Raw genomic sequence first — 19,960 nt, 5'->3', positions numbered from 1 at the left:
GTCCACGATTCATCCAGGATACCGCAAGGTGTCATGTCGGTGTGTTTCTAAGTTTAATAATTATGCCAACAAGAGCAACAGAATTTTCTCTCCAATGAACCATTTTGCATTGTTACATCGAAGAGGGAGACAGTTTTCTGGGCCTTATTGTCACTGGTGACAAAACGTGAATGCTGCATACTCCTCTGAGTCAAAACAACAGAGCACTGGGTGGAAACATTCCGGCTTGCCAGTAACCAATATATTTCAATAAACTGATGCTCACAGTCTTTAAGAACAGTTGGAATTCACTCTTATTAGATTTTCAGCCAAGAGGTGAAACCATAAACTCAAAGCGTTACTTCTTTATTTTGAAAGATTGTAGTATGCTTCAAGTTCTTTTAGCTATTTCTACTTTCATTAAAATAACACTAATTTCGCAGTTTCAAATTTATTACAAATCTCACCTTTGGCTTCCCTTTTGCACACACCACTTCATTGTCAAAAACTGCTTGTCTATGGTGGAGTAGAAAGTTCTTCCAATCCTCTTCTAGTGGTTCTGGGTAAAGCTCATTATTAGGTTCTAAATCTTTATGCTGTACTGACGCTAAATATTTTTGAACTTGTTGAAGAGCAAAGTCTACCGCTGACCATGGGACCTTTTTAAAAAGACACACATGAAAAACTGTCAATTAGTCGCTTGTATAAAGGTTTATTTCATGAATTAAATAGAACAAAATACAGTAAACACATACCTGTAATAAACATTATAGCAAAATGCTCTTTTATTTGAGATACGTTTTTCATGCTTGACAGGTATCCTAACATTTTGATGCAAAGCCCAACATTTTGTCAGAAAGTCTTACATTTTCTTAAAATTTCTACATTTCAGAAACATGTTATAGTTCAATATAATCCAGTCAGATTCACGATATATTACTCAACTTTTAAAGTGTAAATACTTGTTGATATACCGTAAATAGATAAAACACAAAGTGAATAGATTTTTTTCTTTTGTAATTTTAGGAACTGACCACACTTTTAATGCTGAGTAGTACATAGGGTGATTAAATAAACACTGCTCAGCAACATGATAGACACTTGTAACGTAGAACTTCACCTTAATTTTAGGACAATTTGTCGAAGAGGAAAAAGTCTATCATAAGTTTAATTTGAGAAAGGTATTCATATTAGCATAAGGAACACTTATTATGTTTGTCTGGATTGACACGTATTAAGGTTACTTAGCACCCAACTTACTCTTAGACACAAAAATTTTAGTTAGTCTTCTAGCATCAGTTTGATATAATACACACACACAAAAGTAAAAGTATACATACACATACACACGAAAAGGCACCTGCATTAACACGTTACAATGGGTAAAATCAATTATAGTTTAAGAGGTTGTTGCAGATACTAAATATAATGTGACTTGCAAGATTTATAACACCTCCAGTTCAGGAAACACAAGACTTGAGAAAGTGTCAGCTCTTAGTTTGTATTTATCTTTACTTATGAACGCTAGAATATACGTATTTTAACAACTGAATAAAAATATACTAATTTCAGTATCCGTTTGAAATTGAAATTACACTAAATCATTTCGACATTCGGTAGTATCTTCATCGGTAATACATCGCCTAGTTACATTAGAGTCCTTGACAAAAAATCTTCCTAGGATGAGATAATCTAGAACATTAAAGGAACGTGAATCATATGAAAACAATCCTAGTTGAAGCAAATAAAAAGATCCAGAGAATTTAATGATCCTTTCTCGTACTTAAGCACTGTTCTTCTCTTGAAGATGTTCGCTCATAGAAATCAGTAATACTTTCCTTATATCATTCTAGAAAGGTTTTCTTTCAAAAGATTTAATGTAACTAGGCATTGTACCGTAGAAGGTATGGAAAGGATTTAGCGCAATTTCAAGTTCAGTACATTTTTATTCTAGTATTTGTCTTCTTTCTTCCCAGCGAGCACTGCTCAGATGTGATATTCAATCAAGGGAGATTATTTCTTATCAAATATTTCAGAGTCAACGTTCAAGTTGTTATGTTTGGCTTTATTTATAAACTGACTTCAGTTGCTATGTGTTCTTTACATATTTGAATAGTGGCTTACTTTAGATCGAATCTCTAATGTGTCCCTTCACCCTAGAATGTATCTCGCTCTTGTCCGATAAACACACAACTGTGGGAAGATGTTTAGTCTTTATCGTTTTCTTTCAAGAGAGTACAGTTTAGGTGTGTTATTCAAGCAATGGAAATTTTTCTTATCAAGTGGGTCAAAATTGGTATTTTTAGTTTTACTTATAAATTTACTCCACTTTCTGTGTTACATATGACTCTGAATAATCCTAGTTGTAGATTACTTTATTTCGAATCTCTAATGTGTCCCTTACTTTTGGTGTGTACGTTGAACTTGGTTATTCCTATATTTTTCACGATATTACATAAGTTGTTATATTGTCATCATTAACAGATAGTCTCTATCAACTACACACCACACTTACACTCTGGGTTTAAAAAATCAAATTAAGACTTTCATTTTAATGCTGTTATTTGTACTTTGAAATATGGCAATTCCCATTAGGTTCATTTCTACTCATCATCTTTAATTATAAGTAGATAAAGCAATTAAACTTGGAACATGAAATTAATTTAATAATTAGTTAAATAAACTTAAATATCTCAGTTTTACCCTTTCTGTTTTCTGTTAATCATTGTTTTATTTTTGTTGTTTTAATTTATGTGACTGAGCTTAATTCCAGATGAGAATCAGATTTTTTTGTTACTGGGAGACAAACATGATGAAAATGAAACAAAGTTCCTTTCACTCACTTCTCTGTTCCAAATTAAAATGCTGTTTTCTAATGTATTCAATGTCAATTATATACAGGGTGTTTCAAAACAACACCGACAACATTTGGGAGGTGATTCTTGACACCAAGATAAGACAAAAAGTATAGACCAACCTGGGTGCACAAATGCTTCTTTTCGGAGTTATAGGTTGCCGAAAACATGAACTTTAAAGGTTCATAGCTCCAAAACTATGGGACCTACCGTAGTCCGATCAAGATTTCACTTAGGAACTAATATTTGCGCTATCCAAAAATACATGTTTCAGAATCCTAAGGTACTCACACAACAACTTTTATATAGGTAGTTTGGGTACGGGCATATAATTTGAAGTACTCACAAACTACCTCTATAAAAACTGTTGCGGAAGTACCGCAGAATTGCGAAACTTGGCACTAGTTGCTCGGTGAAATCTTGACCCGACTACGGTAGATCCCATGGTTTTGGAGCTATGGACCTTTAAAATTAATTTTTTCATGTTTTCGACAGCCTATAACTCTGAAAAGAAGCATTCGTGCACCCAGAATGGTCTATACTTTTTGTCTTATCATGGTGTTAGGAATCACCTCTCAAACGTTGTCGGTATTGTTTTGAAACACTCTGTTTTTATTAAGGTACATATATCAGTACATTACTACAAAACATAACTTGCAATTTACAATCATTTCTATCCTCGCGTCTAGATATCCTGACCATTACAGTCGAGTAATATTACTTTTTTTTTTAACAAATAGTTTCTAACAGTTTGATTCAGCTAGCAGAAATAAAAACGCTGCATCGTTGTAAGTTGTGAAAACAGTGTTTCAATACTTAGAAAAAGAACAGACCCCTCAATAATAACAAGAAATAGCCGTTTTCATTTTCCAAAATCTCAAGGACAAAGGTGAAAGAGATTCATTGATTATACTGGAAATATAATTTTGTTTCAAAACAGAGATTAAATAGAAGTTACTTATGTTCATAACGTGCTCTGCACATCATTTTTATTATATGACTGCTAAGAGTGAATTATGGGAGGCAAACATGGTAAAGGTTTTTGACGTTAACTTCTCCAATATTTTTATTTACACTAGCCAATCATACTCCTTAATCACTACCTATTCATAATGAATTTACATATAGGGCCCCGGTGGCTCAGTGGTAGAGCGTTCACCTCTGATGCATGGGGTCCTTGGTTCGATTCCCAGCTCGCGCCAAGTGTTTTGTGGTGGACAAACACCATGTGCATCGGTTTTATTGAAGATCTTCCATTTCCTCCCACGATTTCCTTCATTTCTTATCATCACCGTTTCCTTTAGCTTAGCCGGCATAATCGTGGCACGTAAAACTTAAAGATTTCATTTCATTTTTCATTTCATAATGAATTTACCGATTAATCACATTTTCTTGCTCGTGATATTTTTCCAGCAAGTATGTGAAATTCATAATGATCACACGGCCATAAACACTTTTACACTGAAAATGTTTGACTTTATATTTAACTACTATCAACTATTTGATTGATAATATTTTTGGTTTCTCCAATTACTCAGTTGATTATTAAAACAAAACAAAAAAAGTTCGTCGAAATTGAACGTTGTTTTTCAGAATTGAAGCTATAAAAAACATGAATTTAAGTTTAAGATACTATCCGAACAATCGTAATGAGCTTAAATTTCAATGCACTCTCACCGGAAATCATAGCCGAGACCCAGTGCATCTAAAGTGCGAGTGGTACTCAGTAGATCTGGGGAGAGAACGATTTTTCTAATTTTGTACTATACCCTTTGTGTCAGAACAGTACGACATTGTACATAATGAAAAAATAATTTGAAATAAACAAGTAACAATGAAAATAAATAAATAAATGAAACGAGTCAAAGGACAGTACACTGAAAAAATATTTGAGAGATTTAATCACTTTCGTGTTATAAAGCATAACCTATAACTAATTTCTATTTTGTCTGAATATTCTGCTGAATACAGATTCTGGCCCATTTACCTAATATTTATTTCAAGACGTTGAAAACTATTAAGTTCAACAAGCGCATCCCCAGAATAAAACTGTCATAACTCTAAAATGCTAGGTTTGTAAGTAGGTCAAACAAAATTGTTGTATATAAAGAAACTTGGTTGTATTTTCTGTTTCTGGGAATTGTAACGTTATTTCAATATGTATAATATTAATTATTGAAAAGAAACCTTACTTAAATACATACAAATTGAAATTATTACACACTGAAAATTGATAACAATTTAAAATCTATATTGAGTTACGACAGTTTTATCCTGGGGACGAGGAAGCGTAACGTATTTCCATCAGTGCTTCCGGCGTTATTTGTTTCCGGTATTTCCAAAGATATGCATTACGTATGAAACATACAATGGTTATGTTCTGCTTTGAATTATAAACATGATAATGAAAGGTTTCCTTACCTAGCAGGAATTTGGTTTTAATCGAAAATGTGTTTTTCAAACCTTGCACTTAGATTGACAGCAGAAGTGACGAAATTACTTGGCTCATCCATGGGATTATTAGTTTATTTTCTTTGTGGTGTAGAGGAAGAAGAAAAAAGAGCTAAGACGAAGGGTGTATTTTTAGCATTATAGCCAGCACATATAGAAGAAAGGGGTAAGTAACGCTTCGTTATACGTAAAATAATGTGTTTCCGTCTTACACTGTCAACAAAGCAAGTATTTGATAAAGGTATCTAAATAATATTTTTTTTATTGGTATCAGGAAATTACAGACTAATAGTCCATTTACAATTCTCAAGAATAGTGCATAAATAATAAAACAATCATATATACAAAAGTATTAAAATAAAAAAAAAACATACAAAAGTATCATAATAACCCATATTAAGTAAAACATAATTAAAATTACAATCAGGTTATAAGAGAAAAGTCCATGACAGACAATGATTTGATAAATAGAAACAGTGTAATTAAAACATGTAAAAAAAAAAAAAAAAAAAAGATTATGATAAGTGGTAAGTTATAATGAACTTTCTTTGAATAGAAGGAAAATCAGGAGTAAAGACATCAATGATTTGTAAATAGTTGTTGGCATTTGACAAACGTTTATATATCGGTGCATCACTAAAATAAGGACTGTATATTTGAAAATTTTAAAATTTCTTCTTGTCATGTTCGGGACACCAAGACTAACAGCCTCAATTAATGGTAATTTGCCAGTCAAAATATTATGGAGTAGTTTCATATCGAATAAAGTTCCTCGTTCAGATAGTTTTAGTAGACCAAGAAGGTGCCTAATTTCATCATGAATTTTCTCTGATAGAAATCTGAATCTCCATTTTAACCATGAGAGAAACAAATTTTGAACTACTTTGATATCCTTTTGAAAGTACGGGATTCCTTTATTCCAAATACTAGTACAATATTCAAGGTGACTTCTTACGTTACAGGTTTTTAAAGAAGAAAAATCTTTAGAAATCCATTTTATTATTCCTAAGTTTCTTCTAGCTTTAGAAACTATGCGTTCTACATGTTTATTAGATAACAGTTTGGCATCAAAAGTAACACCCAGATCCTTAATAGAGACAAGCTTTTTGACCAAAACACTATCAACAACATAGTTATAATAGACAGGATTAGTTTTTGGAGTGAAAGATACAGAACATGTTTTATTAAGATTCAAAGGTAAAGCATTAATCTTTGATCAAGGGACAATGGTATTAATATTATTTTGTATTTTAACACAATCACAAACATTATTAAAAGCACGATAGATCTCCAAATCGTCAGCATACATAAGAAATTGACAATTAATATTTTCTTTAAGGTCATTCACAAACAAGAGAAAGAGAAGTGGATCTAAATTGAATCCTGGGGTCACAAACATTATTAAGAGCACGTAAAGATCTCCAAATTGTCAGCATACATAAGAAATTGACCATTAATATTTTCTTTAAGGTCATTCACAAACAAGAAAAACAGAAGTGGACCTAAATTGGAATCCTGGGGAACACCAGAAAAAATATTGTATGTATCGAAAACATGACCTTTATATCCCACAACAAATATTCTACAAGTTAAATATGAGATAAACCATCTAATAAAAGTTGGTGATAGGTCATATGAATTAAGTTTATTGATTAATGTATCATGAGGAAGTTTGTCGAAGGCCTTAGCAAAATCAGAGTATTACATCTACTTGTCCTTGGCTTTTTACAGGAGGAATAATATCATACGTACATAAAGCATGTTAAATTAGACAAAGTAGATTTACCTTTCATGAAGACATGCTGTTGATTCATAATTTCAGGAGAAACATGATTATAGAGATAATTATATACAATGATAAAGTTCTTCTCGGGCAATCAGCCAGGTGAAAACTGGTGGATAGGCCAACGTTTCGAGAGCTGTCATCGTTCTCGTCATCAGGGCAATTATGTAGAGATCAGCGGATATAAGTAATATATACTCTGGGATGGAGAAAATGCTCGTTCCTGATTGGCTGAAAATGCTGGTTCCTGATTGGCTGGTTCAATCTGAAAAACTGGAGCTGTGATTGGCTGGCTATGTTCCGTAGTCCGTGCTACTGATTGGCTGAGGGTTATCTGGATGTTTGTGTGTCGTTTTCTTTGCTGTGGTACTGATGACCGGGTTCCACAGGGGGCTGAGTTGAAATCCAGTGTCTCTATTAACGTTGTTCGGTTCATGAACTATGGGAGAGATTCGGCTACTATCCTGGTCCAGTAACTGGTGCTCTTGGTAATGATGGATGTGTCCTTAAATAAAACTTTATGGCTTTCTGATAAACTGTGTTCAGCTAAACCTGATTTTTCTAGATGGAATAATCTAATGTAATTTTCATGTTCTCTGCAACGTTGTTCAATGGTGCGTCCTGTTTGTCCTATATAAGCCTTTCCGCATTCACAGGGTATACGATACACGCCTGGTGTCTTTAAGCCCAAGTCATCTTTGATCGGGCGAAGTAAGTTCCTGATTTTTGGTGGCGGCTTGTGTATGGTCTTAATGTTGTGTTTTTTCAGAATCCGGGAGATCTTTCCAGAAAGTTGTCCAGTGTATGGTAAAACTGCTATACTCAATGGTTCTTCAGTTTCTTCTTTGGATTTCCTCTGTTCAGAAAAGGTCTTTTTCAGGGCCAAACTGATATCATGCTTCTTGTAATTATTCTGGAGTAACGTCTTCTTGAGATGATCCAGTTCCCGAGGGAGGGATTCTTCGTCTGAGATGTCTTTCGCTCTATGTGCTAGTGTGCTGATGACGGTGTTTCGCTGTGACTTATGATGAAAACTGTTGCCATTGAGATAGAGGTCAGTGTGAGTAGGTTTCCTGTAGACGCTATGGCCGAGACTACCATCGGGCTTCCGGCGGATGAGAATGTCCAGGAATGGCAAGCATTCGTCCTTTTCAATCTCCATTGTGAACTTGATATTACTATGTTGTTTATTAAGAAATTCGAGGAACAAATGCAGTGTCTTCTCCCCGTGAGGCCAGATGACAAACGTATCATCTACGAATCTATAAAAACATGACGGCTTGAGAGGTGTCAGTTCTAATGCTTTTTGCTCAAAATCTTCCACAAAGAAATTCGCAACTGCTGGTGAAAGTGTTGATCCCATGGCGACTCCATCCGTTTGTTCAAGGCCATAAAGTTTTATTTAAGGACACATCCATCATTACCAAGAGCACCAGTTACTGGACCAGGATAGTAGCCGAATCTCTCCCATAGTTCATGAACCGAACAACGTTAATAGAGACACTGGATTTCAACTCAGCCCCCTGTGGAACCCGGTCATCAGTACCACAGCAAAGAAAACGACACACAAACATCCAGATAACCCTCAGCCAATCAATAGCACGGACTACGGAACATAGCCAGCCAATCACAGCTCCAGTTTTTCAGATTGAACCAGCCAATCAGGAACCAGCATTTTCAGCCAATCAGGAACGAGCATTTTCTCCATCCCAGAGTATATATTACTTATATCCGCTGATCTCTACATAATTGCCCTGATGACGAGAACGATGACAGATCTCGAAACGTTGGCCTATCCACCAGTTTTCACCTGGCTGATTGCCCGAGAAGAACTTTATCATATACGCCGCCAGGAAAGCTTCAAATCTTACTTCAATTATATACAAGCTTAACAAAAATTTTAGGTAATGGTCCCATAATAGAAATTGGTCTATAATCTGTATAATCTTTCCCATTAATCTTAGGGATAGGAGAAACAACAACAACAGTTATTATTATTATTATTATTATTATTATTATTATTATTATTATTATTATTATTATTATTATTATTATTATTATTATTATTATTATTATTATTATTATTATTATTATTATTATTATTATTAAACACTTTTTCGAATCTGCGCTACTTACCTGACCTGTTAAATTAAATTTGCTCTCATCTTGCTCATATAACCATCTTAAGAAACAGATACAGGCTGTCAAACGATAGTTGTGCAAGAAAGCAGTTGCTTCATTATCTGGGGAATTTAAGTTGAAACATCTTGGGAAGAAGGTCTCAACATTTCCTGAGTCATGATACCAGTGCCCATGGCGCAAAACTCTATTTAAACCTGACTGTTAATGAAGACAAAATGTTGTTACATTCAATCTACTGTTGCGGATTGGTATGAAGATAGTTATTTAAAGACAGAATAAGGCACTACAATAATGTATTATTTTGTCCTGATAAAAACTAAATACTACAATATTATTAGTGTTTAACTAAACAAAATGTACATGCCCAAAGGTGACATATACATATATATATATATATATATTAGTCGATAAATCTCATTGAACTAAACAAAATGCTATGGGTGTGATATACCAGGCATTGTGGCTACGACTGTGAATATGCATGAGTGTATTAGACTTTAAAAAGGGGTTTTCTAACAACACATCTTTTAAACTTCGATATGATCTCTAAAAATGCCACTTTCACTTTTGACAAATCAGCAAAAATTAATTATTAGGGCGTTTAATTTATCAAATACTTCAATAATTACATTACTAGATGACTAGATGACTAGGTGATCCAAAGATGGAGTTTCAGATGAGAAGTTTAATTACATAACTGGATAACTTGGAAGATTGGGTGATTAGATAATAGAAGCAACTAGTGATTTGACAGATTAATTGATTTAACAAATAGACTATTGAATGATAGATAATTAAATAATAGATATTTAGATGGTACGATGATGGATGATTGGTATTTTTTATCTTGTACTTACTACATATTACCCTTCACGCTAGTAAGCTCCTTTGTAGCTAAGCGGCTAGCGTACGCGCCTTTGGCGTGGGAGACCCGAGTTCGATTCCCGGCAGGAGCTCATGTGGTTCGGATTCCACGGTAATCAGTACTTCCCGTCTCATATAGCCTCGTTACTGAAAGGGACTCTAAACTCAAAATCAACTCAACTCAACCTTCACGCTGGTTTAGTGGCTAGTGTGTTGCACGTTGTCAATTCTCAGTAGCATAGCATAAACATTTAATTTCCTAATCATTCACTTCCATTAACCATCCGTCTCTTTTAGACTAAAGCGCATAATCGTGGGACGTTAAAATAATATATATATATATATATATATATATATATATATATATATATATATATATATATATATATATATATATCTTACTACATATTGTTTGTTTCACAGAATATTTTAATGAGAGGATAATTGAGTTGGTTGATGAAATGCATAAAATACATGTAGCTAGATTTACAGGTAGGATTTAAACAAAACAATAAAATATAGAAAGCTATAATCTAGGTGTTAGTCACATCTTTCAACTCAAGGTAAATTTATTAGTTAATACTAAATTATCTCCTGATTTATCTATGGATACATTATTTTTACTTTTCCGAAATTAATATAAAGATTGAGAGACGTTATTATCTGTTGTCTACAGTTATCATTTCTCTACTTTTTGTTTAGAAAGAAAATTCTGTGATGGTTTATATAGAATATTGATAGTCTCTCGTATTTGATTTCTACACGGGAAATACTATTAAATAATGATATTGTTACTGACAAAATAAACACACAGTAAATACAAATGCTTTCTATTTAAGTAAATAAGTATATAAAATTCTAAAATACTTTTTTTTAAAAAAAAAGTTTTCAAGTCTCAGCTTTAGCGTAATGATTAATTCCACATACTAAATCTACCAAATCTATAAACTACATACCAATCAGTGCTCGAAGTGTAACACGAAATAAACGCGAGAAAGAGCATGCCGCAAAATTTTCCGAAATATATATAGCTTATTTTTCAAGCAAAAGTAATTTATATATGGATAATTTTGAGGGTTGGAAAGTTTATTTAATAATTGAGATACGCGTACGTTTAGAAACATCTCTACTCTAATAAAGATTAAAGGCCATACATTTTCGGAACTTCATATGTATTTAATCATTTTTATGTTTGAAAGGCACTTTCAAGTTTAGTTATTGTTATTCTAATTTTAGTATACGAGGTAGTGCCACTGTTCCTCTATGCAGTATTGGTTTAGTTGGCAAAATAGATCAAATCAAACACTTAGAAGGAACCTAGATATTGGGAGAAGTCGATCTTCGTTCTATATAGCAGTTATTTATTGCTGAAGAGGCTGTCAAGAAAATAAAACCCACAATAAATTATTAACATTACTTGAAGTTCGTTAGTGGGAAATAAATGTATTGTGCGAACAAGGTGAAATGTATAACTATTTTCTTGTACCAGTATATTCAAACATTTTAACATGTGTATATATATTTAAAAATGTAAAACTAGCATGTGTGTTCTCAAGCTGAAGAATAGGTATATGAAGACAAAATGTTACTGTAAATTTTCTGAAGATTACAACAATAACATGTAAAATATTACCACCCATAAGGTTACTTTTTATGCTGACAAGTGAAACCGAAAAAGAATAATATATCTGAAATTTAGAATTCAATAATACACTCAGTGTTCGTATCACATTCAAATTCATTATAAGAACTTATTGAAATCAGCATAATAACACGGAATTCTTATTTACGTATATTACAGTTTACATTTCCTCCATTGCCAATAAAATTAATATTTTCTCCTTTGTAAATTAACAAACATACAGTATATAATTAATTTACGCTCACTTTAAAACTTCTAAACGAATTGAATCAAAAATTATTTCACGCTCTATAAATGCATTGTTGAAATAAGGTTTAGCTAGACCCAGGGATGATATTATGGGGTGGCACGGAGAATTCCTCCCCCCGGAACTATGAAATTCTCTCCGGGATAAATCTCCGATCGTGTTTATAAGGGTTATCAGTTTGTTCGCAGTACTACTTAAATTCCCTGCGTATTGAAATTTCCAGACAGGAGATATCTGAAATCATCACTGGACTAACATTTTGTATCTGCGATCATTTATAATTTGTTTAATATCCTATGATTTAATTTCACATCCATACTAATGGATTTGTTAAAGAATCAGTACTAGACACGTTCATATAGTACCGTAAATATTATTTTTCTAGAATATGTATATCATTGTAAAATTATAAAACCAAATGCACGGAAAATTTAGAATAAATGTCTTTTATAGAGATATTTACATACCAATCGCACTGAATAACACCAGTTTAGCAATGCTTGTGTATATGGAATTGTAGTTTAGGAAGAAATGAAACGAAATGAAATCTTTAAGTTTTATGTTCTCCGGTTATACCGGCTAGACTAAAGGAGATGGTGATGATGATAAATAAAGGAAATGGTAGAATGAAGAAAGTGGGAGAAAACGGGAGAACCCCAAGAATACCCACGCACACGGTGTTTGTTCACCACAAAGTTTACTTGGCGAGCTGGGATCGAACCAGGGACCCCATAGACCAGAGATGAACGCTTTACCACTGAGCCACTGCAGCCCTACATGCAATTTAGGAAGAATCATACAAATATTATGACCAGCTTATGTTTTATCTATTTTTTTTCAACTTTTCAGTCTATTTGTTATTTAATTTGCCTTCCAGTTATTAACACTTGCTTTCGATTAAGCAGATCAATCCGAAAAATAATTAATGAATACCAGTACAATGAGAAATGAACATTTTAGAAAAGTAAATAGGTTTAGCTGTAAAAAATAAAAATAAAAAACGAATAATAGTTTCCTTCTTACTTTATAAATCATTTATATTTGTGAACTTTCTAGCAAGTGAAGTACTCTAACCATATCTTACTATTTATTTCACCCGGTGATAATGTGTAAAGATGGAACATTTTTATTTAATCTAACTTTTATTTTCATGCTTTTTCCGAGAAATGAACATACATTTTTAGAAATAACGTTACAATCTTCTGTTTAATTGTGAGTTAACATGTATCATTTTAGGATTTATTATCAATTATGACAATAAGGAAGAGAAAATTTGTAGCTAAGTAGATGCATCGTTTAGGGTCATATATATACATAGCAGTTGTTCAAACACTGACAACGCAAGCCATAAAGAATCCCCTAACCCTAAAATGACATATCGTTATGCATATAGAAATAGACACTCAAGACCAGGATTTGAGCGTAGTATCTTTCTGTTATAATATCAAATAGCATGTTGAAGAGGAATTCGCCATACAGTGTGCAGGGTGATTCACATCTGTTAGTCAGTCCACTTACATTGTTATTCCCCATGATATTACTGTAGACAAATAGTTCAAAGGAAGTTGTAAAGTTTTTTTTTTTTAGTAGAATTATGCTTTACTTGCTGCAGAACAGCAGGTGATAAATTATTAATACAGAAAGAAAATCACTTTACGTCCTCAAAATAATAAATAAATAAATAAATAATAATAATAAAATAAAAGATAAAAATAAATAAATAAATAAATATTTGTGGTACGTTTCAAGCTCAACACTGGAGCTATTTTTAAACATTTTCTTCTAATAAACACACACTAATGTACTACATGGTAGTAGAAAGAATATTATGTTTGTCAAGATTAAGACCAGGTGGTATTAGTGCCAAAGGAAGAAAGAAAGAAAAAGATGGCCATACGAAAACTTAACCCACATGCTGACTCTTTATTCTCAATAACATACTTTTCTACTGAATATTATAACTGAATACACTTCAATTATGGTATTCATCTACTCACTACTCTTTCATAGCTGTCACAGTGAATAGATAGGTACAACATTTGAAACACATTTAGATATAATGTTCAATATAATTTGATTGGATTAATTTGGTTTTGAGATTAACGTCAGTTTCAGCAGCGAGGCTATACAACACGTGGACCTACAGCTTAATGTGGGATTCGAACCACATGGGCTCCCGACGGGAAACGAGCCTATGTCTCCCATGCCAATAATGTTCAATATGAAAGTATATGGCGAGGGCCGTTTGGAAACTAACCTTCGATCGGTTAAAAAAAGAAACGCCAAAATAAATAAGAAGAATTTATTATATATACATCTGAAAATTACTTCTTTGCTCTATTTTTCAATATAGTTTTCATAAACATTCAAGCACTTATCATATCTCTACACTAGCTTAGAAATTCCATCAGCATAAAAATCCTCCGCTTGTGGCTTGAGCCAACCTGTTACCGCATCTTTCAGTTCATCATCATCATCAAAGCGCTGAGATCCTAGACATTTGTGGAAATTCATCGGAAAGCTCCGAGATTGTGAAACGTCGATTTTCACGAACTTTTCCATCAAATTTCTGAACGAGTTCGTCAGTGACCACTGATGGCCTTCCACTCCCCTCTTGGTCATGAATGTTTGTTCATCCCCTTTTAAATGAACGAACCCATTTAGGAGCAAGTCCTTCATTCATCACACTTGGTCCATATACGACACGAAGTTCTCGATGAATAGCTCTGACCAATATTGTTTTGTCATAAGAGAACGTATAACAGCTCGCATCTCGCACTTCGCAAGATTTTCTACTGCAGCACACAATTTGAAACGCTACAAAAGTGCAACTAATGATCAGACAACTTTCACTCTAACACGGCTGGATGCAGGCTAATCTACCGCTGTGTAAAGATGGTAGTGTTGTCCCCACTACTTCACGCACAGTAATCAATCGGAAGTTACTTTCCGAACGCGCTATGTAATAATAATAATAATACAAAGAATGTTCACTCATTTAGGTTTTCATACAGATTTCTTCTATTTTTTTGACACTTCTTTATTGTCTTCAGATCATAACTTTGGTAAATATAATATTTCTTATACTATTATGTGTTAGTTTCGTGTGTGTTTGTTAATACAGGGTTTTCATAAAGTCTGGACGGATTTAATTTGCTTATAATTTTCATAAAAATGCTCATAATGAAATCAAATAAAGTGCAAACGGTAGCGGAAGGATTAAAGTTTTAGTTGGCAACACTGTTAGATAAGCGGCAACTCTGAACACGTTGAGAGAGGGAGAGGGAGGGCAAGGGTCTGTTTCTTACCAAATTCCATCCATTGTTGTTTTCATTGTTGTTTCAATGTTGACTGTTAAAAGTAAGTTGTAAGCTGTATTGGTGTGTGTGTCTTTTAAAGAAATAAATGAAAAACTCCTCTGAGTCTTTGGCTGGCATTTCGGATCAAACACGGCGGAACGCTGTGAGTGGATTCCAGCGCCGCCTACGCGAATGTGTGGACGTAAATGGCGCCCAGTTGGAGGTGTGGCGGTGAATTAACTGAGCTGGTGCAGACTACAGGTAAAAATTTAATCCTTCCGCTACCATTTGCACTTTATTTGATTTCAATATGAGCATTTTTATGAAAATTATAAGCAAATCAAATCCGTCCAGACTTTATGAAAACCCTGTAGATAAGGTTCAAAGAGAGCTGCATTGATAAACTCGACACGTACCACAAATTAAAAAAAAAAAAAGTTTTTCGAAGACGTGTTTTTTCTCTGTGTTATTAATATACGTCTTCTCATGTTATTTTCGATCCCAACGGATGATAAAATATTTATCTGTTGTAATAGAACCAATTGTGCTTTAGTTGATTTATTCAAAACAGTTTCTCTTTTACACACATCCCTTTAAGAAATACAGATTTTGATTACATTTATGAAATAGTTTTACGTTCAAATAAACTTTCGGACCCATCATCTTTATCATATTTAATTAAAATCAATCCAACTCTTGTAATTTGAAGTTTTCGTTAATGTTCATTATAGGAAGGATCAAATTTTGAGCTTCTCTTCACTTCGAGCACTGAATATCGTTGCGCTCATAGAAAGTAAAATAAATATAGTTATTATTACTTTTTTTGAAAATAAAGCAATGCAAATTAGCGTACCTTTGTTGCGAAACGCGAGGAAGGAAATCTGCATATACGCTGAAGTTTCTCAGCGTTAATCCAGATAGTAGGGTCTTTCATTGTCCATATTAAGTCTGGAGCATGTTCCGCAACCAAACGTGACAATAATATAACCTCAATATTTGTCGTCTGAAGTAATCTGGACACTTCTAAAACAATAGTTTCAAACATAATAATTAAGGAATATATAACCTGATTATAGCTTTAGAAAGTAATTGTCTCTAAAATTTGGAATATAAAGTTGTACTTTCACACCTAATGTAAATTTATTTGATTTTTCGTTGAAATAATAAAAAAAATATTTCTTAATTCATATTTTCAATCAAATTAAATGAATAGGTATAAAGATCTTCAATATGGTCTTATAGATGTGTCTTTGTGGAATTTGTACTTATGTCCTGTATTTTGGATGCAAGAAAATGTTTGATCATGAAGTAAGAAGAATATAATTCAAATTAATTAGAATATTTAAAATATTACTTACAATTATGAATCAATTATTTAGAAAAGTAGAAAAATAGAACTAATAACAAAAGATTGTTGTGTATATATAACATTTACAATTCTTCCTCTAATCGGTTTTAATAATTAATGTATTTCGAAAAAGAAACTGTAGCATTTACGGAATTGATATTTATTTTAAAAATAAATGATATGCAATGTGAAGGAATATTGAGGAAATTGAATTCTAGTATTTCAAATACTAATATTTGAAAGAAAAATTACGGCTTCACTTCGAGCATTGAAGGAAAAAGACACCAATGAAACAGGTAAGTAAATAGAGTGTTGGACAAAGCAAGTCTATACCTTAGTTGTAAAATATGTCAACGGAAACGTGCTAATTTTTATCTCTTTTCCATACGAAATCCAAGAGCAAGGATCTTCAGTTGTCCATACAAAATCAGGAGAGCAGTGTGAAGTAAGACATGACGTAATTCTAGCTTCTGCATCGTACATTTCCAACATTCTAGGTAAAGCTAACTCTCGAAGCAAGAGATCTGACACAGTAAATAAAAACACAATTTTAATGAAACTGTCGTAGTTTCTAAATTCATATTTATTTATTTATTTATTTTATTTTATTTTATTTTTTATTTTATTTATTTATTTATTTATTTATTTTTTTTTTTTGCTCCAAGATTTTGAATGAAGCAAATAGAATCGATTTGTGATTTGTCACAATAAATTTCAGCAGAAAAAAATCGTATAATTCTCTTTTAGTTTGATTAATAAAGAAATAATGAATCTTTTAAAGTGATATTTTGTTTTCTAGTTCATAAAAGTCTTCCTTGAAACATATACATTTGACATCTGTATTAACAAGCAGAAAACAAGAACATTTAAGGCAAATCTATGAGTAATGATAAAATTAAGTTTATGTACTTTTTCTGATTTAATAACTATTTGATTATAAACGACCTGATAATTCAGTATGAAGTCATTTGACACTGAAAACAATTTAAATATGAGAAGCCTAAGAGTGCGATTAATACTTTTTGATGAAAAGACAGCTTAGACGAAAAATATCCCACACTACCCTCACTTCGAGCACTGAATTGTAATAAACAAACTCCAAAAATTTAACATGATGAGTTTAGCAAACGAAGCATACCTTTGTTGCAAAACATGAAGAAGGAAATTTACATACAAGTGGTTTGTTTCTATCGCCATTTTTTACCCACGGAAAAGGATTACCCATTGTCCATACTAAATCAGGATCACAACATGACAGAAGCATGGCAGTGATCATTTTATCTACGTCTTCAGGATTCTGTTGTTTGGGTTGATTTTTATCTGGAAGTATCAAATTTATCCTAAATACATTATGTAGTAATTATTGCATTCCTTCGTATATCTTGGATCTTCTTTTCAAACATTCGTCAAAAATTATAGTTCGTTAGAAAAAGTCATCTCTATACTTTCTGATTAAAATTAGTTCAGTTTCTCTTCGTAAAGAAAATAAATAAATAATTTATATTCCTTGTAAATCATTTAAAGATTTTGGCTTTAGTACCTGAAGATTTATCTTGATCTTCAAAAATACTTTCACGCGAACTTAGTTTTTTCAAGTGTAATATTGAATTTGATCTTCTACTGAAATTCACAAGTTAAATTTCACACTTTTTACATTTAACAAAGCGTGTTTGTATTTATAGATGGTGTTAATGAAGCATACCGACAAACTTTACGAAGTGATTTCTCACATCAAAATAATAAGAAAAGTTAATATCGACCTGCATAGTTTCAGAGCTAGAGCCATCCGTAAGTATGAAAAAATAAAATGCAACACATATTTCCAACACTCCAAACAGAATTCCCAGATATGCACGATTTTAAAAGTGGATCCAAAGTTGGCAAAAAAGTAAGCCTTGACAGCAGTGAACACGGAATGGGTTGACAGAAGGTTGAAAGTGTTAGGTACTGCCAGTTCCGTGGTGGGTCTTCGTGTTCGGAATAACGCTTGCTGCGATGCATTGTTCACAATTTGGACAGGCTTTTTTTCTGAAACTATGCACATTTCCCCAAAGGGTACATAAAGTTTTTCCTTTTCCTTTTTTTCTTTTTTTCTTTTTTTTCTTTTTTTCTATTTTGAAGTGAGAAACCACTTTGTAAAGCTTGCTGGTGTAGTTCAGTAACATCCTCTATATATATACACACAACAGGGTGGACCATCTATTTTGAAATGTCTTTGTAACTTTTAAACTAGTAGATAAAATTCCGTTGAGTTTTATAATTTAGAAATATCGACAGGGGTACATTGTTTGGTATACTCCGCAATACCACTGATTAACAATGTTGCCAACCCAACATAAAGTTATATTTTTAAATGACCCCACGTCAAGTTATTATATATTTCTAATCTATACATTAAACGAAAACTTACGGTACTACATTTCTTATTCAGTGTTACAAACTAAGAACGCAATAGTATCCCAAACATCTGTAAACATCCAAATTTTCAACGGCCCTACAAGGTAATTTTGCAAATAAGACTTAACGTGTCAATACACATCGAAAGCATTTTACTCCGTTTCAATACCTTAGTGTCGAATACTATGACCATGATATGATGTGTATATTTCAAACAAGAACAAATAGGAACAGCGTTACAAAGGATTGAAAATTGTACTTTCTTCAAACGGTTTTATTTCGAATAATGCTTAGATAATTATCACACCCAGTCACAAAGATAGTTTTCAATGGACGTAAAGATGATAATGCCGTTTACAGAAAGTTGATATCTTTACTCCTTCCGGAGATATGGTGAACATTGGTAAAGTTTGCAACACTATTTTGATTATGTAATTGCGAGAATTTGTTGTAATTACAAAACCACCAAAAGCTATTGATGTAATGTTATAGGGCAGACGAAAGCAATATTTTAAAAACAATTGGATATTACGACATCATTTAAGTAGTATGTAATCTACACCTATGTTTTTCGTATCTTCGGAACGGGTTGAGATATTAAATTGCTGTTATGATCTTTAAGTTCATTGTAAACCATCAATAATTGGGTGCGATATTTATTTAAGCACTTTTTCGAAATAAAATCTTTTGGAGAAAGTAAATTTTTCAAATCTTCGTAACCTTACTCCTACTTTGTGTACGTGTAAGAAATGCGTCAAATCACAGTCATAATATTCGTCATCAAGTTATTTTCGATGTACATGTCTCACTTGAGTTATTAGTGTTGTAGAGCCCTCCAAAATGTGTATATTTACAAATGTATGTAATACAGTAGTTTCCGTAGTTTGTAACAATGAATAGTAAATATAGTATCGTTAGATTTATTTAAAATATAGATTTGAAATACATAATAT

The 19,960-nt window shown here is 32.6% G+C and overlaps 1 protein-coding gene across 8 annotated transcripts in view; it reads right to left on the bottom strand.

Annotated features, from left to right (window-relative positions):
• The window catches only part of LOC145692925 (tubulin glycylase 3A-like), a 55,941-nt gene that overhangs the window by 23,612 nt on the left and 12,369 nt on the right, over positions 1–19,960 (bottom strand). For 3 of the 8 annotated variants that reach the window (XM_081768494.1, XM_081768490.1, XM_081768489.1), the window contains exons 4-5: positions 9,205–9,408; positions 447–638 (exon numbers count right to left, since the gene is read on the bottom strand). In XM_081768494.1, coding sequence (XP_081624620.1) covers positions 447–638; positions 9,205–9,408 — 396 coding nt within the window. Of the gene's footprint in view, positions 1–446; positions 639–9,204; positions 9,409–16,115; positions 16,286–16,943; positions 17,135–17,748; positions 17,931–19,960 lie in introns of all 8 variants that reach the window. The other 5 variants (XM_081768493.1, XM_081768488.1, XM_081768492.1 and 2 more) reach the window with 3 other exon arrangements.

This window comes from Thermobia domestica, chromosome 8 (genome assembly GCF_964235325.1).
Source record: "Thermobia domestica chromosome 8, izTheDome1.hap1.1, whole genome shotgun sequence".
Classification (NCBI taxonomy): Eukaryota; Metazoa; Arthropoda; class Insecta; order Zygentoma; family Lepismatidae; genus Thermobia; species Thermobia domestica.
This window is presented reverse-complemented; position numbering and strand designations above follow the sequence as displayed.